The 22,022-nt window shown below is 39.0% G+C and overlaps 1 protein-coding gene across 2 annotated transcripts in view; it reads right to left on the reverse strand.

Annotated features, from left to right (window-relative positions):
• SLC24A4 (solute carrier family 24 member 4) overlaps positions 1 to 22,022 on the reverse strand; it is a 94,648-nt gene that overhangs the window by 29,367 nt on the left and 43,259 nt on the right. For both annotated transcript variants that reach the window (XM_071557646.1, XM_071557647.1), the window contains exons 3-9: positions 9,954 to 10,030; positions 8,716 to 8,790; positions 6,760 to 6,844; positions 2,961 to 3,064; positions 2,160 to 2,234; positions 1,130 to 1,155; positions 387 to 440 (exon numbers count right to left, since the gene is read on the reverse strand). In XM_071557646.1, the coding sequence (XP_071413747.1) occupies positions 387 to 440; positions 1,130 to 1,155; positions 2,160 to 2,234; positions 2,961 to 3,064; positions 6,760 to 6,844; positions 8,716 to 8,790; positions 9,954 to 10,030 (496 nt within the window). The remainder of the gene's footprint in view (positions 1 to 386; positions 441 to 1,129; positions 1,156 to 2,159; positions 2,235 to 2,960; positions 3,065 to 6,759; positions 6,845 to 8,715; positions 8,791 to 9,953; positions 10,031 to 22,022) is intronic.

A 22,022-nucleotide genomic window follows, 5' to 3' on the forward strand; every position in this document is an offset into this window, starting at 1 on the left:
AAATACATGCTTAGCAGTCTGTCTGATGTTCCTTGACCTTGTTCTCCAGGGATTACAAAATACATGTAACAGCTGAAATGGTGCGTGCTTACAATCCAGAGTAGCTGGTGGACTTTTCATGTAACTTTGTATAAATGACATTTTTTTCTCAGCTTTTTCTGAAAGCTGATTTACCTCCATGAACTATGAAAAGCATGGATGAAAATATCTGCTGTTGACAGATCACAAATCTAGAAAGAAACTGAGTAAGCATGAAAAAACAAGCGATCTTACAAAGACACATGACTGGCTGTATTGTCCTCATGCAGGAAGGCCAAGGACAAAACTAGACCAAAAGAATGATGGTCAGTTAACACCCAAAAGGAATACCAAGAAAAAGTACTTACTTCATGATAAGTATGTAGAATGAATACATAATGATGAGTACAAGGCTTTCCCACCTCAAAGAGACAAAAAGAAGTGTTAGGAGGCCATTTAAACAGCTGTATGCTTTACAAGTTTTATGTAGGAGTATGCCTTAAACATCTGGTACAAGTCACATTTGTGTACACAGAATTCACATCATTAAGATTAGATGGTGTCTCAGCAGAATCAGGGGGGAAGCAGACTCTACAGTTTCAATAAACATGCAAATAAAATGCAATGCATATATTTCAGAAATGTGCTATGCACACTGAAGCCACAGCCATACTCTGAGGATCATATTACCAAGGCCTTTTGTAATTTCAGTGCTGGAGCACAGGCCAGACACTCTCACAGCACTCTTTTAGAAAATGTTTCTAATCTTCCACACCTTGAACTGTTCTTTGGGACACTTTGCATGCCCATAAATGTTAACAGTCAGAAGCTGAGCAGAACAAGTTTGGTAATCCTCTCTGCATATGTGAATCTTCAAGCCTCATCTATAGCCTATGTACTTTAATGCTTCCAAGTTCTTAATTTTTTTTTTTAGTTTTCCCTGATCCTCATAAAAACTAAACCCAAAGAAAAAGCATAAGATTTTCCAGATGGCAAATCCAGCTTATACTCTCAGTGTGTAAAAATCAAAAAGTCAATTACATTACAACTCTGTTTACTGATCAGCCTCATGGCAAATACAGGACTGTATGGAATAATTTACACAACTTACCATTCTATTTTCTCATCATATATGAACTAGAAGAAGCAGAAAAAAGGAAACACATAAATTGACCATTTCTCTGACCCATCTTGCAAAACAGTTGAATTGTTTAGCACATATCAGCCATATCTAGCCAGACCTACTGGAGGTTTGACCCTTTCTAACCAGAACTTCCACTGTGTGGATTGTGGCCCTCACAAAACACAAACCTAGAGAAAAAGGCTTGGATCCCTGTCAGTGACAGTTACAGATACTATTTAGTAAAATGGTGCAAGCATGCAAAGAACAGACAAATATGCACACATGTACCCACATGCTGTGCTGTGTAAATGACAGCAAAGTCATTTATTCTGAAAAGACCTAACTCTGGAGTCCTTTTAACAGCTAGACTAGTTTTAGCAGAAAAGGCAACTATTTAACTTCTGCTTTCAGGCCAAGTGGTTATACACACTTTACTCTGCCCTATGTAACTCCTGTAACTGAATACACAGCTAGGGATTAATTTTTATTGCAAAATACAGACTAAGTGGATTCTCCCCTGCCTTGCTACCAGACACATTAAATGTGTACGTTCAGGAACTACTACACTGCTCTGGATGAACGGAGTGGTATCTCACCTGTGCTCTTCTTAGAAAAGCTTACCCAGAATCTGTGAAAGAAAATTACTCTCAAGGAGCAAGTAACAGCCACCTTCCCTATTTAAAATAGAAGTGCAGCTCAAAATTTTTCATCTCCACAACAAGCAGTCCCCTAGGTCAGAAGAGAGTACTAACTGCACTGCTAACAGTAGCCTGCAGAACTTTACAAACCATAGGTACAAGATGAATGGACAGTGATGGACATGATGGATACATATTCTGTGAGGCTGTATGAAATTTTCATATTTGAACCACACACTGTTGAGCTGAGCCCTCGCTTTCAGATGTCAGTAGAGGTAGCATGGAAAATAATTACTTGCCAGTGTGTATCAATGGTTAGCAGGCTGATCTTCCAAAAATTCAAGCAATGAAACACATTAATTGATAAGAGAACTACTTACAACAATAAGTATGATCACAGATATTGTGTAGTATACAGAATCCCGGAACACAGCCCACTGGGTAAGACAAACCACCTGAAAAACATCACACCTTCAGGAAACAAAAATATTTGATTCTAAAGACATCAAAAGGCCTCTACCTGGCAATAACTTAGGTGTGTGAGCAGAATTATTAGTATTATTAGCAACAATTCCAAAAACAAACACAGTTTTATGCTAACAGGAAGACATATCAATGAAGATAATGAAGCTATAATAACCACCAGTAATAAAAATCCTATGGAAAATTCCATTAATGAAATACATTTCTTACAAGTTATATGTGATTTGGTAATAATTTCCATTTTAAAGTAAAATGCATTGTAATGCAGCAAATCAACTGTTCCCTCTTCTTTGTATTTATATCTGATACCTTGCACTTACTACCTGAAAAAATATGATAGAGTTTAAGCATGTACTGAGTAGATGGAGCAAATGTCATGCTTGTGCCCTGGATTCTTCAATCATCACCATACCAGAAAGGATCAGCAGACGCCTCTGATCAGTTGACTGTAAGCACACTGTATTGTATAAGGAGGAACGAGTTTCCTCTTTTCCTCTGTATGCTACATGTACAGGGTGCTGAAACTATAGCTGAACTTTTGGGAAACATTTGCTATTTGTAAAGCATTTGCAAATTCTTTCTAACACTTGACATTTCTGTCTTTGACTATTATTTATTTGGGTTTTTTTTAACATTTGCTCATGAAACCCCCTACATTGTAAGCAATTGAACTGCATAAAGATAAATATCTTACTAACCTGTCCTGCAAACAATCCACAGACACCAACAATGCAGAGGATGTTGAAAACTGCTGAACCAACAATGGTCCCTACTCCTACATCTCCATGAGTGATAAATACACCTGCAGAGGGAGCAAAACATTCATAATTACCTCTGTTATTTCATTTTAGGTCACTTAGAATATATACTACTTGAAAAGATTGTTTGAAAGTTTAACTAAAACATGTTTCATAATTAATGCTTACTTCTCTGTGTAACAATTTCTACTTTTAGTCTAGCTAGCAGCTACCCAGTTTTGGCTTAAAATCTCTACTTAAATACTTTTATTAAAAGTAAATTATTTCTTAGCTAGTTAGTTCAACAGTAAGCTCTCTGTTTCACAGCTTGGTTGTTAGTGGTGCAGTAATCCATTTTAATGACCATAAAACTCCTCCAGTCAGTCACATTGGAATCATGGAACATATTTCCAGTATAATAAAGCACAGAAATCTTTCTTCCAGGTGAGCAACCAGATAACTTTTGCTAAAGGTATATGATTGCTAAAGGGAGCCTTAGAGGCTTACACTTGCTGCTTTTCAATAAGTCTGATATGAGGCTATGATATACTCCTTTAGATAGTATTTCCTTGAAGTTTGTAAAACATCAATCAGGATAGTAACAGAAACACAACGAAGGCTTTACTAAAGACATTTATCTAATTTAAGCCACCATGCTACTAGAAAGCTACAATCCAGCTGCCAAACTTGGCTGGACAAATCCCATGGTTGGCAAGCTTCTATCAATGGCTGCAGGATGTTCAGAAGGAACAGGTGAGGACAGAGGGGAGAGGGCAGTTGCACTCTACGTCAAGAAATGGATAGACTTTAAAGAGCTGTCTCAGAAGAATATCCATGAGTGGCCTGAAAGGTTATGAATAAGAATTGGAGACTGAGCCAACAAAGGGAACCTCTTTATCTGTGTCTACTACAGGCCACCTGGTCAAGGGAAGCCTACTGACAAAACCTTGCTCCAGCTACAGGAGGCATCACGCTCACAGGTTCTCATCCTGCTGGGGAAACTTCAACCATCCAACACCTGCTGGAAAAGTAGCATGACGAGCTGTAGGCCATCCAGGAGACTCCTGCAGTGCATGAAGGATAACTTCTTAAGCCAGGTAATAGCCCTACCAGTGACAATCCAATACTGGACCTGTTGGCCACCAATGCATGTAAGACTGGAGGCAGCCTAGGCACTAGTGATGATGCACTGGTGCAGTTTTCAGTCTTGAGGGACATGGGTCAGGCAAAAATTAAAGTCAGGACTCTGAATTTTAGGAAAGCAAACGTTCAGCTGTTCCAGGAGCTAGTCAACAGGAACCCTATCAGAAACACCCCGAAGGGACAAGGGAGCAGGACAGGCTGGGCTTAAGGATGTTTTCCATTAAGCACAACAGCTCTCAACACCCATGTTGGAGGTGTAAGAAATTAGGAAAAGAAGGCAAGACACCAGCATGGCTGAGTCAAGACCTGCTGGTCAAGTTAAATGGCAAGAAAACCTTCCACAGACAGTGGAAGCAGGGACAGGTATCCTTGGCAGAACGTAGGGATGCTGCCTGGTTACGTAGGGATCTGGTCAGAAAGGCTAAGGCACAGCTGGAGAGATGAACTTGGAAAGGGATGTAAATAATAACAAGGGCTTCTACGGGTATATGAGCCAGAAAAGGAAGGTCAAAGAAAGCATATCCCCCTGATAAACAAGGCTGTCAGTCTGGTAACAACAGATGAGGAAAAGGCTGAGGTACTCAACAACATTTTGTCTCAGTCCCCACCGACAATCTATCTTCCAACAGTGGATGGACTGGAAGATGGGAACTGAGGGGAGCAAATTCACTCCCATTCTAAGAGAAGATCAAGTTTGTGACCACCTGAGGAACCTTAACATGTGTACGTATATCCATGGGAGCTGACATGATGTATTCAAGAATCCTGAGGCTGATGTAATTGCCAAGCCACTCTCCATGATACATGAAAAGTTATGGTAGTTGAGTGAAGTCCCAGGTGACTGGAAGAAGGGAAACATCACTTCCAGTTTTAAAAATGGCAGGAAGGAGGACCCTGGGAACTACTGACTTGTCGGCTTCAGCTCTGTGCCTGGGATGACTTCAGAACAGATCCTACAAAAAGTTGTGCTGAGGCCCATAGAGGACAGGGAGGGGATTAGAGATAACCAGCATGCATTCACCAGAGGCAGCTCTTTCCTGACCAGCCTAGTGGTCCTCTATGGTGGAGTGACTACATCAGTGGACAAGGGAAGGAAGGGCTATGAATGTCATCTATGTGTGACACAGTCTCCCACTGTTTGGTGAATGAGGAATTGGTTGCATGGTCAATAGCTGAGAGTCCCCACAGACATTGGTGACAGTTCCCAGGAACTGTCCCTCAGGAGCACATAGCAGGACAAGTACTGTTTGGTTTCTTCATCAGTGCCACAGACATGGGACGAAGTACATCCTCAGCAACTCTGCAGTGGACACCAAGACGTGGTTGCCATACCTGAGGTACAGGATGCCATCCAGAGGGACATGGGACAAGCTCAAGAAGTGGGTCCACATGAACCTTATGAGGTTCAACAAGGCCAAGTACAACTTTCTGCATCTGGTTCATGATGATCCCTGGTATCAAAACAGGCTGGGGGATGAAGGGATTAAGACCAGTCCTGCCAAGAAGGACTTGGGAGTGCTGGTGGATGAGAGGCTGGACATGATCCAGCAATGTGCACTTGCAGCCCAGAAAGCCAAACGTATCCTGGGCTATATCAAAAGCAGCGAGGCCAGCAGGGCAAAGGAGGGGACTCCATCTCTCTACTCTGCTCTGATGAGGCCCCACCTGGAGTGCTGAGTCCAGCTCTGGGATCCCCAGGACAGGAAGGACTTCAACTTGTGGAAATAAGTCCAGAAGAGGGCCACAAAGGACAGGTTGAGAGAGTTGAGTTTGTTCAGCCTGGAGAAATGAAGGCTCTGGGGAGAACTTGTTGCTTCCTTTCAATACTTAAAGGGATCTTCCAAAAAAGATATGAACAAATTTTTTAGTAGGGCCTCTAGAACCACATATAATGGGTTTAAATTAAAAGAGGGTAGAGTCAAACTAGATAAAAGGAAGAAATCTTTTACAATGAGAGTGGTGAGATGATGGCACAGATTATCCAGAGATGGCCCCACCCCTGGAAACACTAAAGGTCAGGTTGCTCTGAGCAACCTGATCTAGATGGAGATGTCCCTGTTTAATGGAGTGGGGTTGGACTAGATGATGTTTAAAGGTCCCTTCCAAACCAAAACCTAGAGGAGGAGGCAGTACTCTAGGTGGGGTCTCATGAGTGGAACAGAGAGGCAGAATCACTTCCCTCAGCCTGCTGGCCATGCTTCTTGTGATGCAGCCCAGGACACAGTTGATTTTCTGGGCTGCTAATGCACGTTGGGCTGCACACTGGCAGATCACGATGAGCTTCTCATCATCCAACACCCCCAAGTCTTTCTCTTCAGGGCTGCTCTTAATCCATTTCCAAATATATCATATTATCTCTCAAGGGACTTGAATGAATCTCTTCTTTTACTTCCTGTGTTCAGAATCAGACATTACCCTCTATGTTTTGAGAGAAGACTGAGAGTTTCATGAGATATTTTGAGTAGTTAATTATACCATGAACCACAGACTAGCTGACAGCTGCAATTGCTGATTATACATTGACAGAAGAATGGTAGCACTTTGGGGTACCTGTGCTTGATCTGCTGCTGATTTTTTAACAGCATATCTAATAAAAGCTTGTGTAGGGGCTCCATACCTATAACAGATGCAAAAAGTTCTGGAGTGGAGCTGCCTGCTGCCATGAATGTGGCTCCAGCAACATCTTCACTCAAATGTAGTTTCTGGAAGAAAACAATTGGTAATTTCAAAACTGCTACTGTATTTACATTGTGGAGTTCTACAGTTACATATGTAACTGCATAGTCAACTGTGGCTTACATGCAGCTGATCAGGGAAAAACATCATTGCATATTCAAAAAGACTGTAAACATCTAAAATTATTTTCATTAATTTACTTTTGACAGTCTAAACACAATAATTCAAGAATTAATGGCAATTATTGGGGCTTCTAAAACTGGAAAATAAAAATCCATAAGAGAAAAATAAAACCTCTGTGAATAAATCTTACAAACAGCTGGACTGATTCTGGCTTCATTTTACAACTGTGCTAATCAGAAGTGAGTCCGCTGACACAGATAAAATTAGTCCAATTAGACACAGAGAGGCCTGGCTATGGTAGACATCTCTTTTTATGACAGTGTCTCTTAAGCTCTAATAGGATATAACCTAGAGTTCTCAGACCAGCATAAACGTGTAGCTCCACAGGTGGGCTGCATCAATTTAACACCACCTGAAGATCTTTCCCTTGAATGATAAACAAGTTTTATGGACCAGGTTTTCCTTTTTGAGAGTCTCTAGACTCATCTCTAGTACGTGATTTTTCCTTCAAGGATTGAAAAGTAGTCAGTGACAAAAGGACAAGCATAAAGATTCTGTACTTCTCATGCAATTTACATGAAAACATTTCAAGCTGATGACAAGGGCATCCTACAGAACTTGACAAAACAAACATAAATCTGATCTACTACCAGTCATAGATTTGCAGGAGCTTAAACCTAAGCATGCTATCTAAACTCTGCTTAGTTGTTCTAATGTTCAGCAGAACATGAGACAAGAGGTAAAGATTTTATGAAGGATCAGTAACCAGTAACTGGTGCAACAAAGTGATATGATTTAAATATGGTCTCTAAGGTGCATGCTGAAAACAGAACATCTGAAAATGGGAAGAAAAGACCCCTATTGAGTATCTTACTATTACTGACTACCTTCCTTATTCTTCCATTTGTTCTTCTAATGATAAGTGTAAGTACTTAGCTCTGAGTAACACTAACAGGAATTTGGTACATATAGCCATTGGAAAAAAGACATTTTAACTAGCTACAGGAATTTTTCAGGGAAAGGTCACTCGCACTTTTGATTAAAAACAAAGAAGATGAGATTTTCATTTTGATGTCAAAAAGGAATTAATATCTGTATTTTGTATTCGTTTTGCAGCATTTCACCAGAGTCTAACTTAACACAACATTTATATGCCAAGTACAAATTCTACCTTGTCCTGATCTTAATTAGAACCCTACATGGAATTATTGCAAAGTCTTCCCAAAATTATGTAAAGGCATTGCATTTACTTTTTTTTTTGCATATAAAATATGAATTCTCTTTCCATGTCAAACCAAGGTGCATACTTTTCTTACACATTCTCCCTTTTCTCCACTTTGTGTTAGGACCTCTTACATTTCCTTTCTCTTTGCTCACACAGTGGTAGGTGTGCAGTAAGACTTGCACAGCCAATATATTATTTTACCAACGTATGATTTCTTTTCAAAAGTGACATTTCAAAACAGGAGTACAATAATAAACCCAACTCATCCAGAACTCATATCTCTCCTAGCTACATGCTTCAGCTATTTTAAGAGTGGGTTTTGCCACCTGATATCATTAAATCTCTGACTTTTTCTGCTTCAGTGTGGCCAGGGGAACAACTGTGCACAGACCACAGGTTCATTTTTGCACAGAAGTGCCAATCATTTGAAAATAATAAAGGTAAAAAAGTTGACAGGAATGAACTGCAAAGAACAATTACACAAAATGTATGACTTTATAATAGTCTCTAAAAAAATTTCCAAAAGAATAATAAAGTTCTTTAACATACCTCACAAATTTTCTCTAAGGATGGAACAAAGAAGTCATCACATACTATGGCCAAAGCATAGAACATATAAAGAGCCTGTAAAGAAAATAAGTTCAGAAAATGCTTCAGATTTTTCTTGTACATGAAAAGAGGAAGAAAGGTAATGCTACCTTTATTCAAACTAGCAGAAATATATGGCTTCATTTTGTATTCCATTCCAAATAAAAATCTCCCTGCATAAAACCAGATTTTTCAATGTAAGATTTAGTTTAAAAGTACCACAGTTTGATGGAATAGGGTGCCACAACAGACTTCGTAAAAGGAAAGCAAGGGATAAGACTTAAAAAATTATATAGTCATCTTTGTATTTTCAATTAATTAACAGGCTAAGTAATTAAACAGAAAGTAACACCAGGGTGATTAACAACATACAGAAAATAATTACAGCTGGAAATGAGCAGACCCTGGCCACAGGTCACTGCACCAAAACTGTTAGGTATGATTCTGGTTCTCTGCACACATGTGATGCCTCCACTGTCTTATGTGGTTTTATGGGCTGTGCCGATGGACTGGGCCTGATCCTGCCATTGTCCATCAAACATGAGTCCTTTTTACTTCACTTTCCCTGAGCTGTGAATGAAAAACTGAAGACTGCAGGCCTTACTTGCTTTGTATTTTCTATGGTAAAATATAAAACTACACATGATATTTTCTATATTTCTTCAGGGTTGGGTTTTTTTTTAAATTACAATTGCATCATTTGTGAAGAGGCATGAAAGGAAAGAAAAGGACTCAAGGATCTTTCACACCACACTCAATGTCATCAACAAAGGAATCCCAAACTCTGCCTATACAAGATGAAATATAAGCAGATGTCTGTGATTCAAGCTGCCAGGATTTTATCTCCACAAGGATAAATTAATAGGCACTGCAAATTCTGACTTGCATAATTTTCTTAAATAAATCACAGTCATAGAATCATTTAGGTTGGAAAAGAACTCTTAAGATCACCAAGTCCAACCATTAATCTGACAATACCAAGACCTCTACTATACCATGTCCCTAAGATGTTACCTTTTAATCATTTGTACTCTATATATAGACATATTAGAAACACTGAAATCGAAGTATTACAAACATGTTGATATATACAGAGGTCTACTTAGTAAGGTCTCTACCATGATTAGCATCTTATGAAAAATAAAAAAGAAAAAATAAAGTAAATAACATATAAAAAAGAACAGTAGAGAAAGACTTACAGCAATGATATGAAGCAGAATTCCTCCTTGCTGACGTTCTTTGTTTGTAAATATATCTTCAGGAAATTCATTAATGGCTGAAAGAGAAATACATTTTAAAAAATTACAGTATCTATAAATGGAAGAAAGAAAAACAGGGATGCATCTGTAGAAATATATGACTAAACATGAGTGCGTCTTTTGATGTATTATATCATAGACCTGCCAGTTCAGAATTTCTTTTCTTCTCTGTAGAAAAACCAGAGAACTGATATTTAGGTGTTATTATCATCACTCCAGAGACTTAAATCAACCTCCACTGTACTAAGTTTCACATTCTTAAACCCTTATTTATACTATCATCACCTCTGGGATAGGCACAGGCACAGAAATTCATCCTGAAATAATATTTTTGGCTTCAAGTATATCTTGCCTGAAAAATTACACAATGGTTGTAACCTTCTATCAGTCTCTTAGCTATAAACTACAGGGTTCCACAGACTTGCAAATCATTTCACAAAGATTAAAGTAATTCCAAGTACTTTCTCCAGAAAGTCTACTATCTCAATCTGTTGAAGGAAGGAATGAAGCAGAAATGGTAGGTGAGGAATAGAGACATTCAAAGACATGAGTTCTGGGGTTATTTCTGACTGACAGTGATGGACAAGACAGGCGGGGATAAAGGTCTTTGGTACTTCAGACCGGAGTCTGGGAAGTTTAAGGATGAAAATTATTTCAAAGAATCACAGAATCCTTAAGATTGGAAAAGACCTCTGCAATCAGAGTCCTATCTTTGACTGAACACCAGCATGCCAACTAAACCAAAGCACTACATGCCATGTCCAGTCATTTCTTGAACACTTCTAGGGATGGTGACTCCACCATGTCCCTGGGCAGCCCACTCCAATGCTTGACAACCCTCTCAGGGAAAAAATGCTTCCTGGTGTCCAACCTGAGCCTCGCCTGGCACAGCCCGAGGCCATTTCCTCTTGTCCTACCCCTGCTTGCCTGGAAGAAGAGGCCAACCCCCACCTGGCTACAATCTCCTTTCAGGTAGTTGTAGAGTGTGGTGAGGTCCCCCCGAGTCTCCTTTTCTCCAGACTAAACACACCCAGCTCTCTCAGCTTCTCGTTATAAGATCTGTGCTGCAGACCCTTCACCAGCTCCGTTGCCCTTCCCTGGACATGCTTGAGCACCTCAATGTCTTTCTTGTAGTGAGGGGCACAAAACTAAACACAGTACCCAAGGTGCAGCCAGTGCTGAGTATTGGAATCCACTGGAATCCAAGTTGCAGATGTAGCTTGACAACATAATCCTCAAAATGTTCTTACAAATTTACCATAAAATACTGAAATGCAAGGAAGGAAATAGAGGGAATATATGATTGTCTTCCCCATATTCAAGTCTGCAACATTAAAGAAATTCTTGGAGCACCATATATATTTATGCTGTTCCATTTTCAATTTCAGTGTTGTATTTTCTCTATGTCTTGGTATAATTCTGCAAATAATAACCATGAACATAGAAACCAAGAAATTGAGGTATGGTTGATGTTTTTAGCTACTAAAATTCCAACACACTAAACCAGCCTTATTTTCAGGAAATGTTGTACTGAATCTTTGAAGATTACACTTTTTAGAGTATCTTAAATTTGAATTACCTGTAATCACCAGCCATGCTTGAAAAATCTTAGCTTAAATGTGAGGATAATCTAGTTTTAAAGACCCAAATGACTTCTCATCTACTCAGTCTTTCAGTCTTACATAAATACAAAAACATCTCTTCCAGTCTGTACTATACACACCTACATATGTTGCATAAGTCTACCTTGACAAAGACTTGGTCAATTCCTCCCTGCAAAGCTGAATATCCTTTAGCTCTGTTTTTTTCTTAGTGCCCACTACCATGAATATATTTTTTTAATTAATACAGCAGCAACAGGCAGTGTTTAAAACCTTATATACATAATTCATACCTTCTATCAAAAAGTCAAAGTTACCATTTTATGAAATTTCTCTAAATTCTCTTACTTAGTATTTGAGAACCACTACAGTGTTGTTGAAACTACTAACGATCTACAGAATATTTAGCATAAAATAAAAGTCCAGCAGCAAAGACTGACTGTAATTCCTTTACTGATTTGCATTAGGCTTTCCGTTAAGATCTAGTCTCATTGCTATGTTCTGACCAGAACCAGTATCAGCATGTGACATGTTGAATAGAGTTTTCAAAAGATACAGGTGTATCTTTTCTTTTACATCTCAGACAACAAAAACTGTGTAAAATTGTAGTAAATATTGCTTAGGTACTCCTGAATGTGATCCTACTGCTAGGCAAATATTCTATTCCTGGTCCTCCTTTTGTCATCCCCAGGAAAAAATGAAAGCAACAGAGGATATAAATATATAAATGCATCAGCACAATAACACCCAATGGCTCACATTCAAGGGTATGCAGAGTGACTAAAGACTATCAGCAGGACTACCTTCAAGAAAGGGATCTGGGCTGCTAAAGACCTCCATTGTCTTCAAGGGCCATGATCTGCACTGTAACAAGATTTGTGACCTTATGAAACAGACAAGGAAAACAGCACTACCATACAAATGTAAACCACACCACAAATAACAAACTTTTACCTATTGAGCCAAACAAATTCAAGTACCTCTAAAATCAAAATATAAAAATAAAAAAAACTTCCTCCTTTCTGTTTGGTTTTCATCACTGTTACCCTCAAACAATGAAAAAGTTAGTGGAAATCGCCATAAACAAAGAGAAAATGCACGTTGTAGTTTTGAGACACTGTGTGTTCAGAGCGGACATTCTGACTCTTACTGGCTGACAGTGCAAGATAATTCACAAACTATTGGTTATGATCATAGAATCATAGAATCAATTGGGTTGGAAAAGACCTCCGGGTTCATTGAGTCCAACCCTTGGTCCAACTCTAGTCCATTTACTAGATCATGGCACTCAGCGCCACGTCCAATCTGTGTTTAAAAATCTCCAGGGATGGTGAATCCACCACCTCTCTGGGCAGCCCATTCCAATGCCTGATTACTCTCTCTGGAAAGAATTTTTTTCTGATATCCAACTTAAATTTCCCCTGGCAGAGCTTAAGCCCGTGCCTCCTTGTCCTATTGCTGAGTGCCTGGGAGAAGAGACCAGCCCCCACCTGGCTGGAACTTCCCTGCAGGTAGTTATAGACAGTGATGAGGTCACCTCTGAGCCTCCTCTTCTCCAGGCAATCTGCAATGCTTTTGTCTACAGATAATCATTTTAAGATGCCAAGAGAAGCTCATATGCATATAACAGCCCAGCAGTTTCCTTGTAGTGATATTCCGCTATAGTAATATAGCAATATTTAATATATGGTAATATTTACTATAGATATAGTAGTATTTATTATAGTAAAATACAGCAATATCTTTCTCCCTATGCAATTCTGGAATAATACTGAGATGCCATCAATTTTAAGAACTCCTTGTCAGTTACACTAGCTGCCAAAAGCAAAGTTATTTTCTTCCACATGAAATAAAGAATGGCAAAAAATTAGTAAGCACTCAAAGCATGTGGCTTTAAATAAATTCTGCCTATTAACAACTAAGAATAACTGAAGCGATTAGTAACTAAAAAAGCATTAAAGAAACTTTTCCTTTGGGAGAAAAGCACAGAGCTACAGCTGATGGTGATAATAGTATTAGTAATAAATAACTGCTTGCAATAAATACGCGCTTCCATAATATTAAATAGCATGAAGACAACTGCTCAAAAATAATACTCCTCTCTCCACAGAACTCATGGCATCCACTTGTTCTCACAAAGAGACACTACAAAATCTTCTTTTAAAATCAGGAAACTGAAACAAAACTCTAGATCTTGGCACGAATTTCTTCTTTAATGAAATGGCCATCTACCAGTGAGTTCCAAGGTAGAGTTTGGAGCTTTGGAGTATAAATCTTTGCTGTCTTTATGACTTTAATATCCAGATAATCAAATTTTGTCTAACTGTCATCTACAAATTCTGTATACCTTATCTACATGCACTGTTCTTTATTTACTAGCTGAATTGTGATTTTAGGATTTTAAACAATGATTTGTTTTTCTTACCTACTGCCTTGATAACCTGTTTTTTCAGGAAAAAGTTGTTTGGATTCCCTTGGATCCTAGCTTAGGCCTGGGGATTCAACAACACTGAACTGAGGGGGGCAGTGGTATTGCCTTATCAGTTTAAGCTGACAAAGGATATATGACTTTATCAAACAACTTAAGAGAGCACAGTCTGCCCTCATGGTACAATGTGATTTGTGTGCAGAGCAGGGCACTGCTCTACTTCACAGAGATATTTTCTCCTGTATGGGAGACAGAGCTATCTGGATGCCTGAGTGGGAGCTACATCTCCTTGGTTTCTACTGAAAAGAGAACAGATGGGAGAAGGAGATGAAATGAAGAGCAGTACATCTAATGGGGCTAACCCTTGCCAAAAAAAGGAAGGGAACATACACCAATCATCTCAAAATCAGCTAGAAGTATAGAAATATTTATCCTGCTGGTACTGTTGCAAACTCATGGCTCCTGCAGCTCATCTTATCCAGCACAGATTTGAGGAGGATGGGAGGGGACCAAGAAAGCCAAGTCTATATTGAAATTGCCATCATTCTGTAGCTCGTTCCCTCTCTCCAATGATGGAATGAGTGGGGAAACAAAAGCAGCTTATCCAGCTATGAACTGGGGGAGACAACACCACCTTTTTCTCTGAGTCATGGACATAAAAGCATCCTTGATTATGGCATGACAGAAAGGATGATTCACCTTTGATACGAGCTCTGGCTGAGCTGTCTGTGGCTAAAGAGCTATGCAAATAGCATGCCTTAGAACAGACTCCAAGAGCAGCTGCAGCACAAGCTGCCTGCATGGCTCTGGAGGGAAGACATGGCATGCAGCAGCTGGGGTAACCCCAGCATGCCAATGACACCTGCCTGGACTTAGGCTGTTACTGGATTAACTCCGGGTACCGTCAGAGCATTGTTCCCACATGCCCTATCCATACTGTGACAGGCCGGCTGGCAATGAAGTTAAGTTTCAAAATCTCCTAAGCCTGACAACCATCTCAACAACCACGTGGATCCATAGTTATGTAACCTGTCTTGACATGTGATTTTTTCACCTTATTAGCAGTTGATTTACTCACAACAAACATGCCAACTCCTAACATCTGCTAAACATTTCGAGACCACTACAACTCCTAAAATTTTTCCTCACAGGCCAAAGGGATCTGTAGATGTTTGAAAGAAGATGTGCCATCAGCTCCTGCCTTTGCAGGAAGGGGTTAGTCACACGATGTATGCAGGAGCCCGCTGCAGGCATCTTGCTCCTCTGCCCATATTCCTCTGTCGCTTCAGGACATGTTACATTTAGAGATTGCAATGCATACCCTTTTGCCCTGGCATTTAGGAATTGCTGGTCATCAGACTCACCCAGGGCAGAGGTAAAAGGGGAAGAAGGATAGGTAGAAGACAAGATTACATACTTCCACTTTTACCCCCTTAATAACCATATTCCCAAGCCAGCTTGAATATTTCAATATTCTATCATTTGCTTAAGCACTGCAAGCAGCTTTAGGCACCTCTGCACTAAGTGCATTTCTGCTTATGTGCAATTTGCTTTTCACATTCCAGGTCCTCATCTTTCCACGGCTTGGTGTTGTGTTCATACACATATAATTGTGCCTCAGTGACAGTGAACAGACTCACTATTGTGTGCAGAACTGAGCTTCTACATGCCTACCAAGCAACTGCATGCACTGTTACCTGGTGGCAGCAGCAAAATGTCAACAGGTTGTGTGACAGGAGTTGAACTTGAAACAGACTTCATCGTACTGCAACTTGCACTAATTTATCATTCTGTACTAATAGAATCTGTTAGAAGATTTGATTGAAAGCCAAAAAATCATCACTTCTTCTAACAACATCTCCATGAATGTAGGGGTCCTGTATCAGTTGAGTTGCAATAGGACAAGTATGTCTTAAATCACTCTTGCTTTTGAAACATTTGTGACTTTAGCCCATGCTGCTCTTGAAAATCAGTGCACTGGGAAGATTTTTATAGAAAGGTGTTTAGTCACTTTGAAAGCATCCTGAAGGCAACGGGGAGAAATTCCTCCCATATTCTCTTTACCACCAATGTCAAAAGGGTCCTGTCATATTTCACTTATTAGCTCAGGCGCTGAAGTGGTGACAGTCTTAGAAATGACTGTGGTGACCTCAGTACGTGTGGACAGTCTCAGGAAATGACATAAGACACTCAGCTGATCCTCCTGCACAACCTGTGCACTGTCAATATTGTGCTAGTAATTGTGTAATTTAGAAAAGAATAGCAGGTTGCTTTTGCTCGCAGGAAAGTATTGCCTTATTGTAGTTAGGTATTCTAGTGTTAACCCTGGAAACAAAGACATCCCAAGATCTTACCATCACAGTGAAATTAGTTTACTCAACTATAAAATGTATGATATGAAAGTCCTCCATTTTAATACTTCCCAAAGTAGATATAATAAATTTTAACAGTCATTAGAAAATCATAAGTGTGCCATAGTATATTAAAGGTATATTTAAAAAAATACAGAAAGCCTAAATTAATGAAAAAACCTGCCATAAATCTCAAATTTTAAAATAACCCCTTCTAAAATCACGAGTTAACATGCCCTTAAACTCTAAATTTTCAGTGAAGAAAAATGGTATATTCAGCAAGTCCTTTTATACGTGAAAGCTGGTAACTTGGAAATATTACAAGGACCAAAGAAGAAGTAAAGAATAATTCGCTGATAATGTTGGATATCCTCTGGAAAAAAATAAGAATTACCAAGTTTTAAGCTTCCATTTCTATTAGATAGCAATTTCCAGTTTTCTGTAGCAGGATGACATGTGGATTTTCCCTCAAAAACTCAGTTCAGCTTCTGCTGGATACTAACCTAGGCACCAGTGTTACAAAATCATGAATGGGCCATTCAACGAAAAACAAACTTTTACTTGAAAATTCCTGCAAAGACATTTCTATAGAGGTATCTCTTTAGTAAACCCATTTTGTGGATTATATTACCTGGACAGCAACAAAGCAAGCAAATGAAACACAATGAAATTATATGAAAGACCCCCCAACTTCTTAGACAGACATTTATGCATCCATGTCATGCTGTGTGATGCCAACAATCAAGCTTTCCCTGCAGGCAAAGTACCATCCAGCAGGAGGCAAACTAAGCATCCTCCTCCACAGCCCTCACCTCACAAAGAGGAGAATTATGAGCAAACTTTATCTCCATGGTATATTAATTCAATTTGCATTGTTTAGGCAAAAAGAGGACTACCAAATGAAATGACATGTGCTATGGTAAGTGGCAGCTTATGAAGCAAATAACCAACTCAATTCTCAACTATTATTAATTTGATATATGATTGTAAAGGATGGTGTATTAATTAAATATTTGAAAAGCTCTTCTTCCATCAGTATGAAGTTATGAAAATATCTATACAAGACTGAATTAGGTACAATAAAAAGGAATTTTTACAACTTATTAAATCCTGGACTTACCTTGAGTTTCTTTTTTATTAAAAAAAAAAGTATTTGCACTCATTAAGAAAATGTCAAACAATGAAATAAGAACAAATGAAGAATTATCCATCAACAAAAACTGAAAGGCACAATGAAATCTCAACTTCTGATTTAAGGAGTCAGTGATGACACATGGATGCACAAGTACTACAACATGGGCATGCAACAGCATATCAGATGGCAGCATTTCTTGCTGCCCTTTGTGTTAATGGTTTTAATGTCCTCAAAATAACTCTAGAAGGTTCATAAGGTTTGGGATAGTGTTTGTTTGGAGTTTTTTCTCCCTGGCCTTTGGACCAGTCACAGAACTTCTGAACTCTTCTAACTCTTCACTCTTCTGTGATTATGATCCCGACTTTCCACAAAGCACATGTGTTTTCTTCAAAACCCCACCCATGGACACCAACCTTTTTATTTTACACCTAAACCAGGATACTAAAGTAATTTTCACCTTCTCCCCTTTTCTACTTACTGTCTCATACTGTCTCAGCTCTGTTTACACTACTCTGAGCCAAGGCTGGCAAACCAGTTCAAACACTGGCAAGGTCCAGCACTGCTGCAGCTTATTCAGACAAGTCATTTCCTGGCTCAGGGGGAATAATTCTGGTTCTCAGGACTGAACAAACACTGTGGAACAAAATGAACAGGTTTAAATTATACTACCTCATGATTGCTATATGACTTAAATGCAGTCATCTATGACTTAAACACAGACATCAGTAAAAAATGGTGTCTTCTATATGAAATTTGCCTCTGGTTTCCCAATTTGAGGTTCCTGCATTTGCATTTCCTCTCACCTTCACCTTTCTCTCAATTTTTACTTCTTGAAAGTTGATGCTTTCTCTGCTTTACAGCATCTTATTTCATTGGAGGGACAGAGCCCTCTGGCTGTGCAGTGTTTTGGACTTAGCTTAGCTGTGTCCTTTTTAAATACAGATAGAAAGTGGTGTCCCTGGCAAGATCACTGCCCAGTAGGAAAAAAGGTTTTACAAAAGGGATAATGACTAGATTAGCTATCAATACTGTGACTCACATAAGAAAGGACAGTTATTAAAAGGTCAGGCAATTCTTCATCTCCATAGAAAAGAAACATTCCTTACGTTTTTCACAGGCAAGCCTTCCAGCTGCAAACAAGCTGGAGAACTAAACATCAGACTGTGAGTTTTTGGTATTATCAGCTCAAGCTCAACATGGTCTTGTTTTCTCACTTCCAGTCAGACTCCAAAATCTCTTCCAAAACTAAAGGATGGAAAGTACTTATGCTCATCGTTCAGCCTATCCATTAATAAACTCAGTTTGTTCACCTTGCAATAAGGGCAAGGAGAGGTTGCCTCGTCTGAGATGTCAGCAGCATCTGCAGATTCTATGCATGGACTGTACTGCCAGGGAAAATGACCATCTGGTTTCTGTGACAGTGGGCTTTGAAAATCAACTGGACAAGTTGTAGGACTTCAGTGAAAAGATTACACAAATTCTAGCATAGTTTTAAGACATTGTGGAATAGTAACCCTCTTTGAAATGACCCACTCCATCTGGCACAAAAGGACACTTTTACAGATAGTGGGTTTTTAACTCCCCAATTTTGTTACTGAGTATCCATTGGAGCTTCTCTTATATATACTGCTGTTGTATTATGCCTAATGAATAGCTTGACAATCAGAGACAAACCAATCTCTCTTCCTTGGGTCCCAAAATGACTCTCTGAGCAGGCAGATGTACAAGGAACAACCACCACAGAAGTGGGCCTTGACAGATTTCCCTACACTGCAGGATTTCATAGCAGGAAGAAAGAGTTCCCTGTACCACTTGAATATGCAAGCAGAAGGGATCAGTTAAGTGAATCTGGTCCAAGGTAGAAGTAGTCTTCCTCTCTGAACATCTGAGACCTCATTTGTCAGAGGTCATCCATTTCAAAACTGGGTTGCATTATTATTCCATTGATATCACATAAGAATGGGATCAAAAATGCTCCTTAAAAAGAAAACCTGGCTATCCATAACAGAGCTAAAGACAATCACATTTGTGAATGGATATAGATGGAGTAGCAGGAAATAACATCTTTCCTTATAAAATACCACTGATACTTTTCCATGCTTGCAAACTGACTGTACTTTTCTGTACAACCAAGTTCCTTCTTCCTGCCCTTCTTCCATGAATAAAATAGGGTGGTTATTACCTCCTTATACCTCCTGGAGGTAGACCTCAACACAGAATATGAGGCTATTTCTTGCCTGGTACATCCCCAGTAGAAGTGACAACCACATTCAAATGGTAAAATAACTGGCAAAATGTGACTTGATCCAAGTCAGCCTGCAGATTAAGTCTGAACTGCTGGTAGCCAGAAAAGCTACCAGGTTATTTGATCACATGTAGAAAACACTGAGAAGGAACAAATAAGCAACTGCAAGAGCTGCCAGAGCAGCTATCATTCAGAACAGAAGTGCACTTAAAACAAAACTGTGCTATTGTGCCTTCAGCACAGTTAATGCATAATAATAGGCTTTTGAATCCCTTCTACTTCAGTAAAAGCTGCAGTATGGCTCATTTAAAAGCAGCTGTATTGGCACATACACCATTCTTTTTCTCCAAATGCATGGAAAAGGAAATAAAATTCAATATTTATAATATACCCAAACCAATTAGGGATTTTAACTACCCAGGAAAATTGTGACACTCTCCAAGTTGAAGTAGCACAAGAACTACACATGCCTAAGACTCTACCAGGCTAAGATTATGTTAAATAAACTGCTTTTCTAGAAAAATATGGGCATGAGATAACAGAGCAGTAGCAGTCTTTAAGTCAGGCCTACAAATACCAGAAAAAGATAAAACATTACAACAGGCATGGGTAAACTTTCCTTACTTAGAAGTTTTTCTTTCTGGATATAGAGAGAAAATTATAGAAGACAGCTGTAAAAAGACCTACCCAAACATTTATTCCACCCCTTGCCAATTTAGGATTGCTTCCAACAGTGAGTTTTCTTGTGCTTTGTCTCAAAAAAGTTCCTTTAACCAAGAGGGAACAGGTAACATTCAAAGGTGCTATAATAAGGCAGAGGAAGCCACTCAAGGCTGTTTTTAGGTGATCCTTCTGGAGGCAGAGTTCCCAAGAGAGTTCAGTATAGGCAAGTCAGGATTTTCAAGGAACTCAGACAGCATGCCCAGACCTTACAAAAATTAAGCTGTTGATGTCACAAGCTGCAAGCAGCTGACAATTTGCTGAATTTTGCTTTTATTTTTGAACAAAGATGAATTTTGAAAAATTGCTTCAAGTTGCATATATTAAGCTCTCAAAAAAACCCCAAAACAACCGAACAAACCAAAACCAAACTCAGTAGTGTTAAAAAACTCTGGATCTATAATGAAGTGAGGTTTTGAAGTCAAATATTTAGGATCATTTTTGTTCCAGGTACCCCTTGTTGTTTTGAAAGACTCATTTTCATATAGAAAAGAGAAACACAACGTTTTCTCCCTGTGAGCCATGCTCATGTGGTATAGCCCATTCTCATTACTTCTTTGTAAACCATGTAATAGCCAGTTTTTACCTCTTCTGAAACCATGGTCCTGGAATCGTGCAATGATATAGGAACATCAGCTTTCACTTAAAACAAAAAATCAGCTTCTAATCTTTGTGTTTCTAGAAGAAAGCCAAAGCCCAAAAATCTAAAAGACATAAAAACGTAGAAGACAAACATTGTTCATCTTATCAACAAACACCATAATTTTGCAGGGTCAGGTTTACACTTTATGAACATCCAGGATTACCAGGAATACTCCTCAGTTCATATGCTTTAGCTCAAAGTCACAAATACATGCACATTTCAGCATGCAGTTTCTGCTCACTAATATAAAATGATGTCAGCATGTTTCCTATACCATAGGCTAATGTCCACTTCAGCTCCTCCACACAAGTAATCCCATCTAAGGCAACCGAGATTTAATACTCCAGCTCCTATGTCATGATTTTTTTACTACATAAATAATTTTTCAAATGGCAGATTTGCACAGTTCTCTGCTATTTTCCCCCAGAAATATCCCTTGGGGCATTTTCTCATTACTCTGGAAACTCAATAGGAGGGTGTAAACACTACTGGATTACTTCAAGAATGATCTCTTTTCAATTCTAGCCTCTACTATATACTTCAGCAGCCTTGCATTTGATATGAAATCTGGTAAGTTTACACCAGCTTCTTAGAAGATTTTGAGACTTCCACATATGTAGCAGCCTGATAAGTGGCACTGGACATTTGAAGGAGGGTAATGAAATACATAGCAATTATTCCAGAAAAAAAGTGATTTTAATGCAGAATAGAGGCAAACAGCAGGAGAATCCACTGCTGCAAAGTAATCAGATAAGCATTACAATAATTTCACAATCCAAAATTAAAGTCCTTCTCACACTATCTTCGACCATGTGAAATCCTATTCCATGACTATTTAATATCTGTAAATGAATGCTGAAATAAGTTCATACCAAATCACACAGAG

Source organism: Pithys albifrons, chromosome 6 (assembly GCF_047495875.1).
Source record: "Pithys albifrons albifrons isolate INPA30051 chromosome 6, PitAlb_v1, whole genome shotgun sequence".
Taxonomy (NCBI): Eukaryota; Metazoa; Chordata; class Aves; order Passeriformes; family Thamnophilidae; genus Pithys; species Pithys albifrons.